Below are 17,643 nucleotides of genomic sequence, written 5' to 3' on the forward strand. Positions count from 1 at the left end.
GTATCCCTGGCACTTCTGGACTTCTCAATATTTCCCTGCCTCTATATTTGTGCTCTTTTTTCCTACCTGCCCCCTCGAAAACATACTGGACTTTCTTGCCCTTGTTTGTATTTTTGTATCTGTGTGGGGGTTTCTGCTTTATTTTTTTGGCTGTGCCAATGCCAAATGCAAGATAACTCATAGAATTTTATTTAAGGAATAAATGACATTTTAACTAAAAACAAAAAGTTTTTTTCCAAAGCACTGACTTTATTAGAAAGCCAACCCAAAACAATTTAGTCATCAATCAGTTTTACATTTCTTAGGCTGACTGCAAAAAATAATAATTTTATAAAAAAATTTAAAGTAGATCTATGTTTCATTCTCAGGCTAGCCGGGCCTGCTTCCGCTGCTGGGCCTCTTTGGGGCTGTTCACCAGGGCACCGGTTCCCCCCGCCAATCCACCACGCGGCCATTTTGCTCTTCGGAGAGGCCAGAAAGTACGCTGAGGATTCCACGCACACTCTCCTCCACGGTCAGCTCCGCCTGCATTATTCAAAGCCATTTTTAGAAATTAGTCCTGCCACAAGGACAGGAAACCGGGCACTGTAGCAACGCATCCCCTGCCAAATACCCTGAGCAGCACTGCGGTGTAGAAGCACAGGTCCAAGAGGTTCGGAGGCCCCACGCTAAGAGCGATTTCAGGATCCTAAGAACCAGCCTTCCGCAGGGCACAGTAATCAGGCCATGTCCCTACGCCACTTGAGATTCGTCCCTACCTTGAAACAGTCGGTATCACCCAGTGGACAGAAATGGGAGTCTATCTGTGTGTCAGTGGCATTAAAATATCACACATGGTTTGCAGCTACAGATAGGATTTGCCATTTATCAGAGAAAGGCAGAAGCTCCATTCATACCCAAGTGTAGAGGCCCTGGAGATACCAGCAACTTTGAGGACTATGAGGAGGAAAGGTATGCAAGTGTCTCTAGCAGAGAAATGTGCAAAAGACGTTGCCGGGTTTTAGTACTTGCTTTTTCAATATGTTTTGCTGCAGCCTGGTGGGGTTCTCATTTGAATTTTAATTGGGTTTAGTTGTTTTTATTCTACATTGCTTTATTATGTGAAATGTTCTATTACTTTTACTGTTGCGAGCTGCCCTGAGCAGTATTGTACGACAACATTTGGAGAAGCCCTGCCTTAGGAAACATTACCTTGTTGGTCCCCAAGTCCGTTTTCACCCAGCCTGGATGGATTGCAGCACACAGAATGCCATAACAGTTGTACTCCAATGCCTGGCACCGCGTGAGCATATTCAGGGCCGCCTGGAAAAAAAGGCCAGAGAATCATCATGAAATGGCAGAACGGAAGTGGGCGCACAGGCTTCACAAAACTCCTCTGATACGAATACGGCGGATATTTATATACTGATTTGCAACAAAAGTTCCCAAAGTGGTTTATATAGGTATCAGTCAATAAATAAAATGGTTCCCTGTCCCCAAAGGGCTCACAATCTAAAAAGAGACAGAAGAGAGACACCAGCAACTGCCACTGGAGGGATGTTGTGCAGGGGATGGATAGGGCCAGATACTCTCCCGCTGCTCAGTAAAGAAAACCACTTTTAAAAGGTGCCTCTTTGCTCAGTGAGCAGGGGAATTGCATTGCAGCTGAAGCATTTGAGGAGACATCCTGAAATAACTGCTAGTATTTCCTTGGCCTGTGTTGTGATGTCAGGGCAACAACCAATCTGTGTTATGCTCAGGTCAACCTGTGTTATGCTCAGGCTTGTAGCCAAGGGTTCTGTGGGAGTACAGCAGCTTAAGGTAGGGGTTCCCAACATTGGATCCCCATGCGTTTTGCATATGGATCACAAATCCCATCATCCCCCACTACAACGGGGATGATGGGTGTTGTAGTCCAACAGCATCTGGGGAGCTGCGTTTGAGAACTCCAGGTTTTGCTTTGGGGCCCTTGCAAGTCAAACATTAAAAGCTTAACAATGCCATCTAACATGGCTAACATAGTGCATTTGGAACAGCATTATAAAGTTGTACTGAAGTGTCTAGGTGCTTATCATAGGAACCTCCTAGGGATGCAGGAAGCTGCCTTATCCTGAGTCAGACCATTGGTTCATCTAGTTGAGTATTGTCTACACTGACTGGCAGTGGCTTCTTCAAGGTTACAGGCAGGAGTCTCTCCCAGCCCTATCTGGAGATGCTGCCAGGGACTGAATCTTGGACCTTCTGCATGCAAAGCAGATGCTCTTCCACTAAGCTATGGTCCATCCCCTAAGAGGAATATCAATCAGCAGACAGTGCTCATATGTAGTCACCCATCCAAATGCAAACCAAGATGGACCTTCTTAGCAAAGTACAATTCATGTTCACTACCACAAGACTAGCTCACTATAGGGACATACATAGGAAGATGCCTTATACTGAGTCAGACCCTTGGTCCATCTAGCTCAGTATTGTCTACACAGACTGGCAGCAGCTTCTCCAAGGCAGGAGTCGTAGCCCTGTCTTGGAGATGCCAGAGAGGGAACTTGGAACCTTCTGCATGCAAGCTTGCAGGTGCTCTTCCCAGAGCGGCCCCATCCACTAAGGGGAATATCTCCCTGAAGCGGATTAAAGCTTTTGTCTCAGAACAAGCCTATGTGAGGGAAAGTAATGCTGAACCATCCCTGCTGAGCTGCCTGGCTAGGCTTCTCCTTAAACTATTCTATATTCCTGGTAGGTTTTAAATGCTGCTGCCGCCACCACTACCACCCCCTTATCGACAGAGCTTGAGCCTCTCTGGGCTTGGGATGGAATCCCAGGGAAAACTCTCTTTATTTTGCTGTTGGATAAGTACAAAAATCTTCCATGTGCAAGACTACACATGGTGGGAAAACTGATTATTTGTTATTTATTTGTTGTATTGTTTTATGTCTGTTTTTATATGTTTTTATACTCTTAGCATGTTGTTTTTATTGTGTTTTTATTGTATGTTTTAAACTTTTGTAAACCTCCTTGGGGCTATATTTTAACGAAAGGCGGTATAGAAATGCAAAAATAAATAAAATAAAATAAAAATAAAATAATTGCTGGATTTTTTGGACTTGTTTGCACCAGATAAATTCCCCTTTGGGGGGCCCTTTTTCTGAATTTAAAACCAACTCAGAGAGGCATGTAAAAATAAAAGAACTAAAAAAACCCCCAGTTTCATTCAGTTATACAGAATTCTTCCATCTGAGGCTTTTAGGCTTTAAATACACTCAGAAATACTTAGTAGGTTACAAAAATAGGTTGTCTTAGGCACGCTTAAATGTTTATAGAGTCTTTTGCAATGCCCTAGGTATGGTGGGCATAGGCTAGTGTTTCTTATTTCAATTATGTTGCAGGTAAACTATAATAGGATAGCATCCAGAATATACAGAGCACACACACCAAAGAAATTTAACTTTTAACGCAAAGTCTGACTACACAAACCTTCCCCTAAATTAGGAGAAGCTTAGCCAGGCAGCTCAGCAGGGATGATTCAGCATTTCTTTCCCTCACTTGCTCGCTTGCTCTGAGACAAAGGCTTGAATCCGCTACACTCCCAGTGCTCATGCATGCAATTTCCCATTCCAATGCAAAGCAGGGTGAAGCCTGCTTAGCAAAGGGGACAACTCATGCCTATTACCATAAGACCAGCTCTCCATCACCCTCACATGTTTGCACTGATGGCCAGAAGGCCAGGGAGTGGAAGCAGAAGCCCACTTTGCTAAGTTACCTTGCTGCAGCGGTAAGCGATGACTGGGAACATGTTCATGCTGGGAGGGTTGCCGATGGAGCCACCAATTGAGGTGATGTTGATCACAGCCGCCCTGCTGCAGCTCAGTCCCTTCCTGCTGCTCTTCTCTGCAGCTGCCCTCAGAAGGGGGAGACATGCCTGCAGGGAAATCCACACACACACACACAGTTATTTTCTTCTTTCTGTAGTCCATGAGCCCGCTGGGAGGGTATCAGGGCTGGGGACAGTCGGATGCTCATTGTGATTTTGACAAGATGCACACCACCCCTAGAGATGGGAAAGAGGTGGTTGTGTTGAGAGACGTTCAGCTATCAGGGGGTTCTCGTGCGTGTATTGTCCTGCCCATTGGACCAGCAGCGGCCACATTTGCAATCATGTTTTAAAAGCTTTAAAGAGTTTTAAAAACACAAAAACCACTATGAAATGTCAGAGGAAGGGACCTGAAAATCGGCAGGAATGTCCTCCAGAGATTTTGCCACGGAGAGAGGACGGCCATATGTTCAGCATTGTTACTCTAACCCAAGGATTCCCAAACAGATGTTGACGAACTACAACTCCCATCACCCCCAGTCACAACATATTGTGGTTGGGGGTGATGGGAGTTGTAATTCCGCCACATCTGGAGTAACGCAGGGCTGGGGATCCCTGCCCTAACGCTTTCCTCTGTGCAGAAAGGACGGCCATTGTTTTGCACTCCGTGGTTCAGCTGAGCTAGCATCACTCCCTTGGCTAGGGGGGTGCAGGTCATGTCCCCATCATAAAAGCTGGGAGGGAAGCAGGCTCACAGCACAGCTGAGGGAGGGGCCAGCTGGGGAGCCTCTTTCTTGTTTGAAAAGAGGCACTTGCCTTGTCCCGCTGCTCAGATCCTTCCCTGGAAGACCAGACTCTAGGCTGATGATCCACAGGACCAGGGTTGGAGGAGTGCCCAGCCAGAGGAGGCGAGAGCCCGATCTGTGGCCATATGAACCCAAACATCAGGGTAAGAGGATGGGAGGCCGCTGGGGAGGACCGTCTTTCATCCCCCCTTGGTAACATCCTGGGGACAGAATGAGGGTAGGGTCAGGGGCGGGGCTATAAGAGGGCAGAGGCGGGGTTCAAAGAACCTGAGCCGCACACGACCACCAATCGGGGCTGTGCATATGGCTCTCCTACCCCGGTTTAGGGTCATGCGAACAAGCCTATTGTGCCCAGCAAGGCCCAGGGGAAAGCCAAGTCCTCCACCTTGGCCAGCAGCATCGGCCCAATCACGTTGATGTGGTAGATGCTCATCATGTCCTCCTCCGTCACCGACGCCAGGGTGCTTGGTGGCATGACGCCGGCATTGTTGATCAGCAGATTCAGGCCGCCCCCAGCCAGGCGGGCCGTGACTTCCTTTGCAAGGGCCTGGATGCTTGCTTCGTCTGTGGATTCTGCGGGAAGAGCACATGGGATGTCAAGGTCTATTATGAAATACTGCGGTCTCCTTTTATTCTAAGTGATGTATTCTTAGTCGTTCTGGTGGGTCCACTTTCAGTACCTTGATCTATGTCCAGGAGGACTTTTCTTTAGTTTATTTGGTTTTATTGTTTGTAGTAGAAGTTTGACTGTTTTATCTTCTACATTTGTTTTAACCTTATGCTGGTCGCTGACCGAAATAAAGAGATTTTATTTGATTATTGGCACAAGATTTGGCATGCCATGGCTAGCTTTGCATCCGTCCACCTCTTCCACTTGGTTCTGACCCTCTAGTCTGCAAACTCAGCTCAAATTCAGCTTGCCCAGTGCCCTGTTCAGGCATTATGCTGCACACGCTACAGGTATATGTACAGGGATACCTCTTACGTGCATGTACACCCCTGCTAAATGGGCAAAAAGACACCTTTTTAATGTCATGATTCTCTTTATTTAGCAGGGGGAGAGCAACTGGCCCTATCCATCCCCAGCACAGCATTCCTCCAGTGGCTGTTGCTGGTGTCTGTCTTACGTTTCTACATTGTGAGCCCTTTGGTGACAGAGAGTCATCTTATTTATTATTTCTCTCCATAAAACTGCTTTGGAAATTTTTGTTGAAAAGCGGTATATAAATATTTTGTTGCTGTTGTTGTTGTACAGACTGGAAGTGTTCGACGGTACCAGTGTTGAATACAGTGTGTGAATAACTGCATGTGTACACAGATTGTATGTGCAGTGATTGTAATAGGGCTCAGTTATAGCTGCATATTGGTTGCATCCATCAATTGCTAACCTTGATTAGGATCATAGGAAGCTGCCTTTTACTGAGTCAGACCCTTGGCCCATCTAGCTCAGTATTGTCTAGACAGACTGGCAGCGGCTTCTCCAAGGTTGCAGGCAGGCATCTCTCTCAGCCCTATCTTGGAGATGCTGCCAGGGAGGGAACTTGGAACCTTCTGCATGCAAAACAGATGCTCTAGGGAATGTACTAAAATTAATGACAAGGAATGCCCTCTGAAAAAGCCTGGTTCCTTGTCTACATAGACTGGCAGCAGCTTTTCCAAGGTTGCAGGCAGGAGTCTCTCAGCCCTGACATGCCAGGGAGGGAACCTGGAACCCAGAACAGCCCCCTCCCCTAAAGGGACTATCTGATAGTGCTCACATGTAGTCTACCATTAAAGTGCAAACCAGGGTGGACCCTGCTTAGCAAAGGGGACAATCCGTGCTGGCTGCCACAAGGCCAGCTCTCCTCTTCCTCCTCTGTGTTCTTTTCCTGCCCCACCCAAGTCTAACAAATGTAAGCCCATAGGAGCAGGGACCTATATTTCGAACGTGTTACTTTGTAAACATGCCGTGATACTGATGGAATCACTGCAACAAGAAGAAGGGTAGAAAAGATGTGGGCGTATGCACGGAGGGTGAAATTGACAGCTTAAGTGAGAAGACCGAAATGGAATCGCTTTATGACTAATTGGGAGCTGTTGAGTAATGTTTGCAGAATCAAGGCTTTATTGACAGACCTGAGATCTTCTCTTATGTTGCAAATTGCCAGAGTCATGTTGGTTCTACTGTGTGGTTGATATAAACAGAATTAACAGTTGTAAATGAAATATGCAACAGCCCTCTCAGCTGCCAGCTAGGACACGGTTTGAAGGCACCCGGCTGAAGTGCCCAGGGACAGGACTCAGCCATTCTGCACAGAGCCCTGTGATGTGAGAAAGGCAGGATACAAATGTCAGGAGAACCTCTCCCCCCCACCCCACTCTCTCTTGCAAAACGAATGGTGAACTGTGCAGCCGTTTGCGGGAGCATGTCCTGGAGGAGGTGGCACACCCAAAGATATAGCTCCTAGATCCTTATTGGCTTCTCCCAGTGTTGGCTTAAGGCTCCTGTGCCGGGTGCTGGGAGAAGAGCTGGTCTTGTAGTGAGCGTGAATTGTCCCCTGTTGCTAAGCAGGATATGCTTTGGTTTGCATTTGGATGGGAGACTACATGTGAGCCCTGTTAGATATTTCTCTTCGGGGATGGGGCTGTAAGCTCAGTGGTACAGCATCTGCTTTTCATACAAAAGGTCCCAGGTTCAATCCTTGGCAATCCTGTCTTCCAGATGCCACCCCCCCCCTTTTTGTGCACCCTTCTCTCCCACCCCTTTAAAAAACCAGGGACAGAAGGGCATCTTCCCAGTTTGGAGGTGTTCCAATAATCTTCTTCCTGAGGCGACCGCCTCACCTTGCCTCATGGCCGAGCTGCCCTGGAACCTCCTAGTTTTCTAAAAGCAACCACCAGTAGGTTGAGGAAGCCTGCTGGGGGTGCCACGCGAAAAAAAAGTCAGTTGGAGCCTGGAGTTATGTTATTTTATTATTTTTATTTATTTTATTATTATCTACATTTTATATCCCGCTTTTCCTCCAAGCAGGGGCGTAGCAAGGTTGGAGGGGGCCCAGAGACAAGATTTTAAAATGGGCCCCCCGCTGATATACACACACAAACACACTTCACAATATATAGTGCACCCACACTCACATCCCCATTATGAATACGGTGAATACTTAGTTCACATTGAATTGAGTTTCTTTTACTCTCTGCTCCTGCCGATCTCCAAGAGACGCAACATAGTTCATAGGGGGTGCAACATGGGCAGGTGGGGAATCATGTGATGTGCCTCTGGGGGGGCCCTCAAGGCAGTGGGGCCCCAAGACGACTGCCTCCCCTTGCCTAATGGTAGTTACGCCCCTGCCTCCAAGGAGCCCAGAGCGGTGTATTACACACTTTAGTTTCTCTTTCACAACAACCCTGTGAAGTAGGTTAGGCTGAGAAAGAAGTGACTGGCCCAGAGTCACCCAGCTAGTTTTATGGCTGAATGGGGATTTGAACTCGGGTCTCCCCAGTCCTAGTCCAGCACTCTAACCACTACACCACGCTGGCTCATGTTGCCACTGCTGCTGCATTAACACAGCCAGAGTTATGCCCTGTAGCTAGCCCCATATAATCTGTGATAAACCTTGATTACAAAAGACATCATGATTCTCTAGTATGCTCTTCCCAAAGGATACTTGGGGCCACTTTAGATGTCATTCGCTGATTCTAGTTGCCTCCCCAAAGCCAAAGGGATGATCCCATGCACGCACATTGGGCCAGCGTGGTTAGAGTGCCAGACTAGGACCGGGGAGACCCGAGTTCAAATCCCCATTCAGCCTCATGAGACTTGCTGGGTGACTCTGGGCAAGTCACTTCTCTCTCAGCCTAACCTACTTCACAGGGTTGTTGTGAGGAGAAACTTAAGTATGCAGTACACCACTCAGGGTTCCTTGGAGGAAGAGCGGGATATAAAATGTAAATGATAATAAGTAAATAACAATAATGTTGTTCCTCATTGCAGGAGTGACTTGCCTGGGCCTTGACTCAGCCCCCATGATCAGGGGGTGGCCCAAGGCATTGTGGCACCTGATATGAGGCACCCAATGCGGCCTTGCCCCACGATCCTGGTGGGGGTCAGCCGCCCCCTTGCAGAAGCTGACCCTTGAAAGCTTTGAACTTGCACAGGAGGCAGGGAGGAGGGAAGGTTCCCACCGGCCTCCTCTCCTCTCCTTGTGCTCCTTGCAAGCTTTACAGAGTGGGAGGAGAGGAGCTCCCAGCAAAGCCTGCATGGATCAGGTCAGTCCCCCAAAGCGGCTCTGAGCGTGGCTGTAGGGGACCCCCAGCTGCCCTGGTGGCGCCCCAGTAATCCTCCGCCTGAGGCAACTGCCCCACCTTGCTGCACAAAGGGTCTTCTGCCAGTACTAGCAATCGCCCTGAATGGCCCACCTCTGCAGGTGGCCGCAGGAAGAACCTGCTTTTCACAAGAACAAAGCTAAGAGGGGTGAGCATACTGCACAGGCGTGTTATGACAGCAGCCCTTATTCAAGGCACGTTAATCTGCCCTGCCCTGAATGGAGCCCGAGGGCATGTCGGTTTTTGCAGAGCAGACTGGGAGACAAAAGCCGAGCACTGCCCTGGCGGGCATGTTGACACAGCTCTTTCCCATCAGGAGGGTTCGGTGTCAGGTGTGTGCCTGGTTCAAGGTCTGAGGCGGAAGGGAGAAACAAAGAGCCATCAAGCAGACATACCAAACTGCAGGATCACCAGGCTGGGATGATTGGAAGCCAGAGTTTTCAGTGCCTGGAATTAGAAAAAAAGGGGATGAGGGCAAACCAGGACAGCCTGCAAATCCTCCGGGGGGGGGGGGGGACGGACACTTAATGTATTTGTATAAGCCTGAACAGCCATTCGGAAATTCCATGCATTCCTATGCACATTTGGAAGGAACCCATGCAGTTCCGTCGGCATTCCCTGTCATTGATTTAAGTACATCAGGTGTACCAAGTGGGAAAACTGGGGTTTGGCTAGTGGCACAGTTGAAGTTTAGGAGCACTGGAAGCTGCTGTATACTGAGTCAGTCCCTTGGTCCATCTATCTCAGGATCGTCTACACAGACTGGCAGCAGCTTCTCCAAGGCTGCAGGCAGGGATCTCTCCAAGCCCTATCTTGGAGATGCTGCCTCTCCTGGGCTATTGATGGCGTGGGGCCGGGGGTGTAATGAGGGGGGGTGCAGGGACGGAGGGAGCACTGGTACTTGGCTTCTCTGGCAGTTGGGGTGGGCCATGGCCTTGGGGGCTGTCATGAAGAATGCCTTCTGCACTTCTGGACTGGCAACTATGTCACTGGTGGGGCCATGAACATGCCAAGTTCGCATTCAAACAAAGGCTCCCAGATATCTGTATCTCACACCAAAATGCTCCAAGCAGGGGCGTAGCAAGGTTGGAGTGGGCCCAGAGACAAGATTTTAAAATGGGCCCCCACTCACTGAAGCTCAGCTCATGAAGTAAAGAAGTCTTAAATGAGGCTGAATAGTGGTAATAAAAAGCATACACACACACACACACTATGTGCCACAACAGAAGGTCTTGTAAATTGTGGACGATGCAAGTCATTTAATGGGGATAGTGAAAGGAAGCCCGGGCGGGTGGGCGGCTGGGGTGTCAGCCATGTGACTTGCCTCTGGGGGGGCCCCCAAGGCAGTGGGGCCCCAGACAACTGTCTCCCCTTGCCCTAGTACAGTTACGCCCCTGGCTCCAAGTTACAATAAGTTTTGCCTTGGGAACCATAAATATCACTGCAAACCAACTAAGTACCTTAGCATGTTAACAGTGCCTAAGTATTTCTATAATACTATAATAACTACCTGAACTACGGCCCAATCCCCAACCCCACCTGCCCCCACACATATTTAATTTCTAAAGCCCTTGGAGAGGGAGCAGATCTCTGAAGAATGACAAGAGATCTAGCAACTCACATTAAAAGGGGATTCTCAGGAAGCAAAAAGGAGGACATTAACAGGCAGCACGTTTTACCAGGGATTGGGATTGGGACCAGAAAGTCACGTCACGTCCATGCCTGCAAAATAGTAACTGTGGGCAGCTTTGCAACATAAAAGCCTATGTTCGTTGCTAAGGCGAGTTTCCCATAACGCCAGATTTAGGCACAAGCTAAGGAAACAACGGCATAGGGACTCAGATTATATGGGGCCTCTGAATTAATAATAATAATAATAATTTCAAGTTTTACATAATTGCTTGGGAAACAAAGGAGAATGGGCAAAACACCTCCAAAATAGACATGTTCCTTGTGATAAGGCAAAGATATACTTACATGGCTACACAATAATTTATAAAATGGTATTGTTTACAAATCTGTATGTTTATTTATTTAAAATATTTCAATACCGCCCCAAACTTGTGTCTCTGGGTGGTTTACAATTAAATTTTGTAAATATGTGAGATTTAATGTGCAGAACCCATACATTAAAAGCTTTAATAAGTGCTAAGAAACCATCATGTGCTTTCATTTAAATAAATTTCTAATGCAAATAGGCTGATTGCAAGATAACTGTCCTTGTTAGATGATTAATCTTTCATTACATCTTTGCCAAGTAGAGATGTAAAAATACAGCTTAATTATTTCTGTGTTTGTTGTCTGTTTTGTTAGAATAATTTTCCTTCAATAATGCTATGGGGCCTTTTAAGCTTGGCCTTGCTTAGGGCCTCCGCAGCTCATAATCCATAAAGACAGAGGCCTCTGGAAAATATTTTTGCACTCTGGCTACCTTTTCCTGCCCCCAGAAATCTGCTGTCCAGAAGTGGCCCTCTCTTAAAAGAATGGTCAGCTCCAACATTTCTGGCTCTTACCTTGGCTTTTTCTCCCTGTGGGTCCCGGCAAGTGGCAAAGACCCACTGCGGGGGCTTTGGCCGCCCCAGGAGCTGCTTCACCATTTCCAGCCCGATGCCCCGGTTTGCACCAGTCACCAGGACGCTGCAGAAATCGCCCCCCGACATCCTTGCTCTTCTGGCCCTGTGAGTCCTCTCTTCTTCGGGAGGTCTGCTGAGCCTGGGCTGTGTGGCTGCTTCTAGCCTCTCTGCTCGCTGCCACAGCACAACACAACTTGGCACCTTGCCCTTTCCGTGCAAAGCTTAATAGCATGATTCATGGGAGAAATCTGATCTGAATCAACAAATATGCATTAGTTTCACATCCGTGACTGAGTAAAGAGCTTCAACAAAGCAGAGTAGATTGTGCCCATGGGTGTAGGCCCCTATGCCCAGGTACACATGCAGCACACAAAACAAGGTGGTAGAGTCCTCAGAATGGGCTGTACCACTTCCAGCTGCAGGCAGCAAGAGAGCTGCATTTTTAAATTTTAACAATGGAAAATGACCTGTGCTGGGGAAAAGGTCCTGGCCCGGTCCACTCCCTGCTGTGCTGGCTTCCTCCTTGCAAGTTGGTTTTTGACATAGTGGAGAATTCAAAAGAGAGATGCCCACCCCTGAAAGGGTGCCATTTATTCTCCCACCTCAGAGCTTTACCACCTCGCTTAAGCTAGTCTTGCAGGAGCGAGCATTAATGATCCCCTTCGCTAAGCAAGGTTCACTTGGTTGCATTTGGATGGGTGACTGCAGTGAGCACTGTCAGATATTCCCCTGAGGGGATGAGGCTGTACAGTCGCTCAGTGGAAGAGCATCTGCATAGTTGCATGCAGAAGGTCCCAGGTTCATGCCCTGGCAGCATCTCAGGTAGGGCTGGAGGAGACTTCTGCACAAAACTTTGGAGAGATGCTGCCAGTCAGTGTAGCCTGAGTAAGCTAGATGGTCTTCCGGTAGGAAGCATGAATTGTCCCCTTTGTTAGGCAGAGTGAAGACGCATGTAGAGGATATGCATGCCGATGGGTGGCTAAATGCGAGCACCATCTGTTGTAAGCTATTCCCCTTCGGGGATGGGGCTATAGTAGCTCAGCAGAAGAGCCTCTGATTGTGCACCGAAGGTTCCAGGTTCCCTCCCTGGCAGCATCTCCAGGTAGGGCTGGGAGAGACTCCTGCCTGGAACCTTGGAGAGATGCTACCAGTCAGTGTGGACAATCCCGAGCCAGATGGATCAAGGGTCTGACTCAGTAGAAGGCAGCCTCCTATCTTCCTTGCTCTGCGGGAAAGTTCCCTCAAGAGCTTTCCCGTTTGACAGGTCTCTAAAAGATGCCAAGTCTTCCACAGTTCAGCAGCAGCAGAGCAAGCCCTAGCATTAGCAGCACCCTGGGCAAGGGTTGCTTTTGCCGCCCGCCCAGTGGCGGATTAACGGAGAGGCAGAGGAGGCATTTGCCTATGGCGGCAAAACGTGAGGAGCAGCAAATTTTGCCCCTCCTCAAATGTTGCCGCCCCTCTCTGTGGGCAGCGGCAGCTGCAGCAAGGGTGGAGTGGGTGAGGAGAAAATCCCCCCTTTTACCTTGGGGGGGGGAAAGCAAATCTTTTTTGTTTAAGGGTGGCAAAAGCCCTTTTGCCTATGGGTAAAAGCAAAGCTTAATCCGCCCCTGTGCCCGCTACTGTATCAGTGTTTTCAAGTACCGTGGCTTGTGTAAGCTCAGCTTGGCATCCCCCTCAGTGAGGCACCCTGAGTCCTGCCTCGATTGCCCGCCCCTAGGTCCAGCCCAAGGCATCACTTGAATGGGAAGAAACTGATGCGCCCTTCAGGCTTTCCCTTGGAAGGATCAGAAAACGAAAGAGCTGCACTGGCTGCCAATTGGTCTCTGGATCCAGTTCAAGGGTTGGATCCAATTTAAGGTCAAGCTTATTCCCTTTAAAGCTCTTCACGGTTTGCTCCCACATTTGTCAGAGGGGACTTTGCTCCACATGCCGACATGGAGGGAGCCTTGATTGTCAGGCACGCGGGACGGGGCCTTCTCTCTCATTGCCCCAGGCGCGGGAATGCTCTGGAATGGGCGTCCGTTCTCTGGCATCTGTGGCTGCTTTTAAAAAAACAACTGAAAACTCTTTTACTTGTTCAGGCTTTGACCCCTTACGGGTTGCCAATCTCTCCTTTCCAGCGTGGAAGAAACGTGGAATATCCTCCCCATCTCTGGCAGTTTCTAAAAAAACAACACCTGAAAACTCATCTGTTCGACCAAGCTTTCTCAGCTTTTTAAATTTTTAGGTTTTAATCTCTGGTTTATTTTTAAATTGTTACATTGTTTTGAGTTTTTGTATGTTTTTAATTTGCTTTATGCTATTGTTAACCACCCAGAGATGAATGTTTGGGGCGGTGTACAAATTTGAAAAATAAATAAATAAATAAAATGTTTCTGCTGTATTAGCCACATTGTGAGATCTAAAGAAGCATGTTTCACTGGCGATAATTATACACATTTTAAGGAAAGGTAATAAGGCCAATCCATCTAGTTATGGGCCAGTCGATCTTTTAAGTGCAATAAGCAAATTATACGTATGCATCAATTATGGAAATCAGTGATTCTGCTAGACAACAAACATATCATAGCCAATGAGCAAGCAGGTTTCAGAGCTGGCCAGACCACACTTGACCAGGGATTCGTTTTGCAACGATTGGTGAATAAGTACATAAATAAGTCAAAAGGGGCATTGCATGCTACATTCATTGACTTTAAAGCAGCTTTTGATAGACAGATTATGGAGAAGTTTGACCGATACATCCTTTAACTGGAGGTTGCTCCTAGTTATCCAAAAACTGAGCAGAGCCACTTTTTAAAAGTGGTGGTTCTCTCTATTGAGCAGGGGGAGAGCAATCCATCCCCAGCACTGCATCCCTCCAGTGGCTATTGCTGGTGTCTAATGTTTCTTTTTTAGATTGTGAGCCCCTTGGAGAGAGGGAGCCATTTTTATTTATTTATTTAATATCTATGTAAACCACTTTGGGAACGTTTTTTTGAAAAGCGGTGTATAAATATTCATTGTATTTGTCGTGTATTCAAAATCTCTAAGAGAATACTTTTCTTAGAGTACAGTGTAACCCACAAGGACAGTTGACTAAAGCAATAGAGGTTGAGAAAGGGGTGTGGCAGGGATACATACTAGCAGCACCCATATTATTTAACTGCTACGCCAACTCTATGATTTAGAGGCTAATCAATATAAGATTCCATCCTCCAGAATTAGGTGATAGACATCTATCTGATGTGTCAGGTAAAGCCAAAGCATCATATCCACTTTACTCTATGCGGCTGATGCAGTACATCTGTCACTGATCAATACACTGTGATTCTATCACTGATTAGGAGAGGAGAGCTGGTCTTGTGGTTGACTTGCCCCGTTAGCTAAGCAGGGTCCACCCTAGTTGCATTTGAATAGAAGACTTGAGTAAGAGATTCCCCTCAGGGGATGGAGAAGAGCATCTAGGTTCCAGCGGCTCTGGGAAGAGCATCTAGGTTCCAAGTTCCCTCCCTGGCAGCATCTCCAAAATAGGACAAGATTTTTATTTTATTTTTGATAGGACAAGATTTTTTTATTGAACCAACAAACTACCAAAGCATACAGTACGTTGCCAAAGCACAATTATATACAAAGTGGTTGTTTGTACATGATATATCTACAAAGATTTACAAGGATTTGGAAACTCACAAGTTATGAAGTATATGCAGGTAGTACTGTAACTCGGGGGTGGGGGATTTCAAGGCACATCAGGTAATTGGGGTGGGTGGGGGGTGGGGTTACGTCTAACGTCCATTCCCACAATTTGTCCCATTGCTGTTTAGAAGAGATACTCTTGTCTTTTTGCACATAACCATACAAACTTTTCCAGAAGAGATTTACTGTCTCATCTGCGTGAACCTCTTGGTCGCGTCTTCCCTCCCTATTCCTATGCAGGAGCATTGCATAAATGACATACAGGTTTACTAACCTGATTACGAGAAGGGGGACGTTCCAATTCCCTAGTATGAGGGCACCCGTTCCGTCCCATTTCCTTGAAGGTTTCTTTCTGGGACCTCAAAAGGAGGTTCTATCGCTCAAACCCGAGGTTAGTTCTTCCCAAGTCTGTTTTTCCAAATCAGGCCACTCTAACAGCTTGCTTACTCCCTGCCACAGTCTTTTGGCTACCACACACTCTTTTAAGAAATGTGAGTGGGTTTCCCTGAATGTTTTGCCTAGCTCACTAGCTTTCTGTTTGCAGGTGATTTTAGGGCACTCTTGCTGGTCCTCTGGGAGCCATGGCTTAGCCGCATTAAGTGGTAGTACTTGATGGTATAAGCGCCACCTTGTTTCCCATAAATGGAAAGGGACTTTTTTCTCCTTAAAGAGAGTGATAGGGTGGTCGGGTTGCAACAAGTACTGTGAAGTGCGGTGTTTGTAGCGTTTACGTTCTAAATTAGGTTTTAAGAAACCCACTTCTAGAATCTCTCCATAAATTGTTTTCCTTAGCTGCTTAACTGAGGAGGATCCTTTAAATAGATCTGGTTCAACCTTCCATTTTTTAAGTGTGAATAACAAATCTCTCAAGTAGTCCTGGTGTTCTCTTTTTAATACTTGTGTGATATTACCATTGAAAGATCCTTTCCCCCACCATGCTATGCCCCATGCTGACTTGCACCAACGCAGAGCGAAAAGCGAGACCCAGGTTTTTTGCAGGAGGTTGGACATATTATGGACATTCACGAAAATCCAGTTTCCAAAATTGTAGGACATGAATTCAGTTACAAAATAGGGTTGCAGGGCAGGCAGGGCTAGGCCTCCCCGCTCAACCTCCTTAAATGCTACCGCACGGGCCAAAGGGAAGGACGCTGTGTGCCATACTAAACGGAAGATCTGGCTTTCAACTCTCCGAAGGAGATCGAGCGGGGGAGGATAGACTACCGCCAGGTTATGCACCGGGGGTATCAGGTAAGTCCGGATGTAAACCGCTTTCTGGTACATGGCAAGGCTCCATTATTTTCCACATGGTGATTTTAAGCATTACTTTTTCTTCCCAATCTGTCCAATTTCCCCCCCAGACTTTTTCCTTAATCCCATATTCAATCCCCAAAATGTTTACTGTATCTACCCACTTCCATTTGGACTCTGGGGCCCCTTCGCTTTTACATTCAGAGATGGGTAGGCATGAGAGTTGCTGGCGTCCGGGGTCCATTTTAACAAATACACTTTTGTCAGCATTTAATTCTGAGTCCGAGATCTTGCCATATTCCCAGAAGAGGTCTAGTATTACAGAGATTTCATTTTCATTCGATAACAGTAACGTAACATCATCGGCATGAGTTAGAAATTTTACCCTAAACTCAGTATGTGGTTCTGAGTGGACAGGTGGTTCGGCTATCCCCTCACTCTCCTTCCTCCTCCCTCCTGGGAAGATCTCGCAGGGCGGAGGGATAGAGACCGAGAGTCCTTGCAGATGGGGTTCTCTCTGAATCCTGATCAGGATCGGATCCAGGGCAAAAACATAAAGTAATGGGCTCAGTGGGCATCTTTGGCAGACACCCGAATGCAAAATGATCGGGTCGCCCCACCATCCATTAATCTGTGGTGTCACCTTTGCATTCATATACAGCAGCTGTATCCAAGTAACGAATAGGGGTGGTATACCTTTAGCTTTCAACAATGTCCACAGATAATTGTGGTTCACTTTGTCAAAGGCCTTTGATCCAATAAGAGGAGGTGACCTTTCTAACTTTCATTCTGTATAGAGTAAAAAAGTTCTCTCAGCAGACACAATGAGTCTCATCTTTCTTCCCGAGATAGCGCTTGTCTGCAATCTGTGGACCAATTTAGGGGCCACTTTCACCAATCTGTTATTTAGGATTTTGGCAAAGATTCTGTAATCAATATTTGTGAGGGTTATCAGTCTCCAGTTTTGTGGTAAAGTGGTGTCACCTTTCTTGGGGGGAAAATTAAGAGGACGTCCCCAAAGGACCTATTTAAACGCCCATTGTCTAGGACAAAATTAAATAATTTTACTAAAACTGGTAGTAGCTGATCTGCGTAAATCTTATAGAAAGGCCATGTCAGACCATCATGCCCCGGGGCCGATGTGTTCTTTCCCGTTGAGATAACTGCTCTGACCCCTTCTATCGTTACAGGATGGGTCAAAGAGCTTTTTTCCCCCTCTTAGGGAATAGCCGAGGCTGAGAGAGACTCCTGC

At 47.1% G+C, this 17,643-nt stretch overlaps 1 protein-coding gene across 1 annotated transcript; it reads right to left on the reverse strand.

Annotated features, from left to right (window-relative positions):
• Positions 1 to 228: 228 nt before the first annotated feature.
• LOC128334570 (C-factor-like) lies at positions 229 to 11,807 on the reverse strand. Its single transcript, XM_053271508.1, has 6 exons — positions 11,409 to 11,807; positions 9,291 to 9,342; positions 4,976 to 5,163; positions 3,734 to 3,892; positions 1,192 to 1,302; positions 229 to 525 (listed from the first exon to the last, which is right to left on the reverse strand). The coding sequence occupies exons 1-6, from the start codon at positions 11,553 to 11,555 to the stop codon at positions 412 to 414; spliced, it is 771 nt and encodes a 256-aa protein (XP_053127483.1). The 5' UTR covers positions 11,556 to 11,807; the 3' UTR covers positions 229 to 411.
• Between the last annotated feature and the right edge of the window lie 5,836 nt (positions 11,808 to 17,643).

This window comes from Hemicordylus capensis, chromosome 9 (genome assembly GCF_027244095.1).
Source record: "Hemicordylus capensis ecotype Gifberg chromosome 9, rHemCap1.1.pri, whole genome shotgun sequence".
NCBI classification, from domain to species: domain Eukaryota; kingdom Metazoa; phylum Chordata; class Lepidosauria; order Squamata; family Cordylidae; genus Hemicordylus; species Hemicordylus capensis.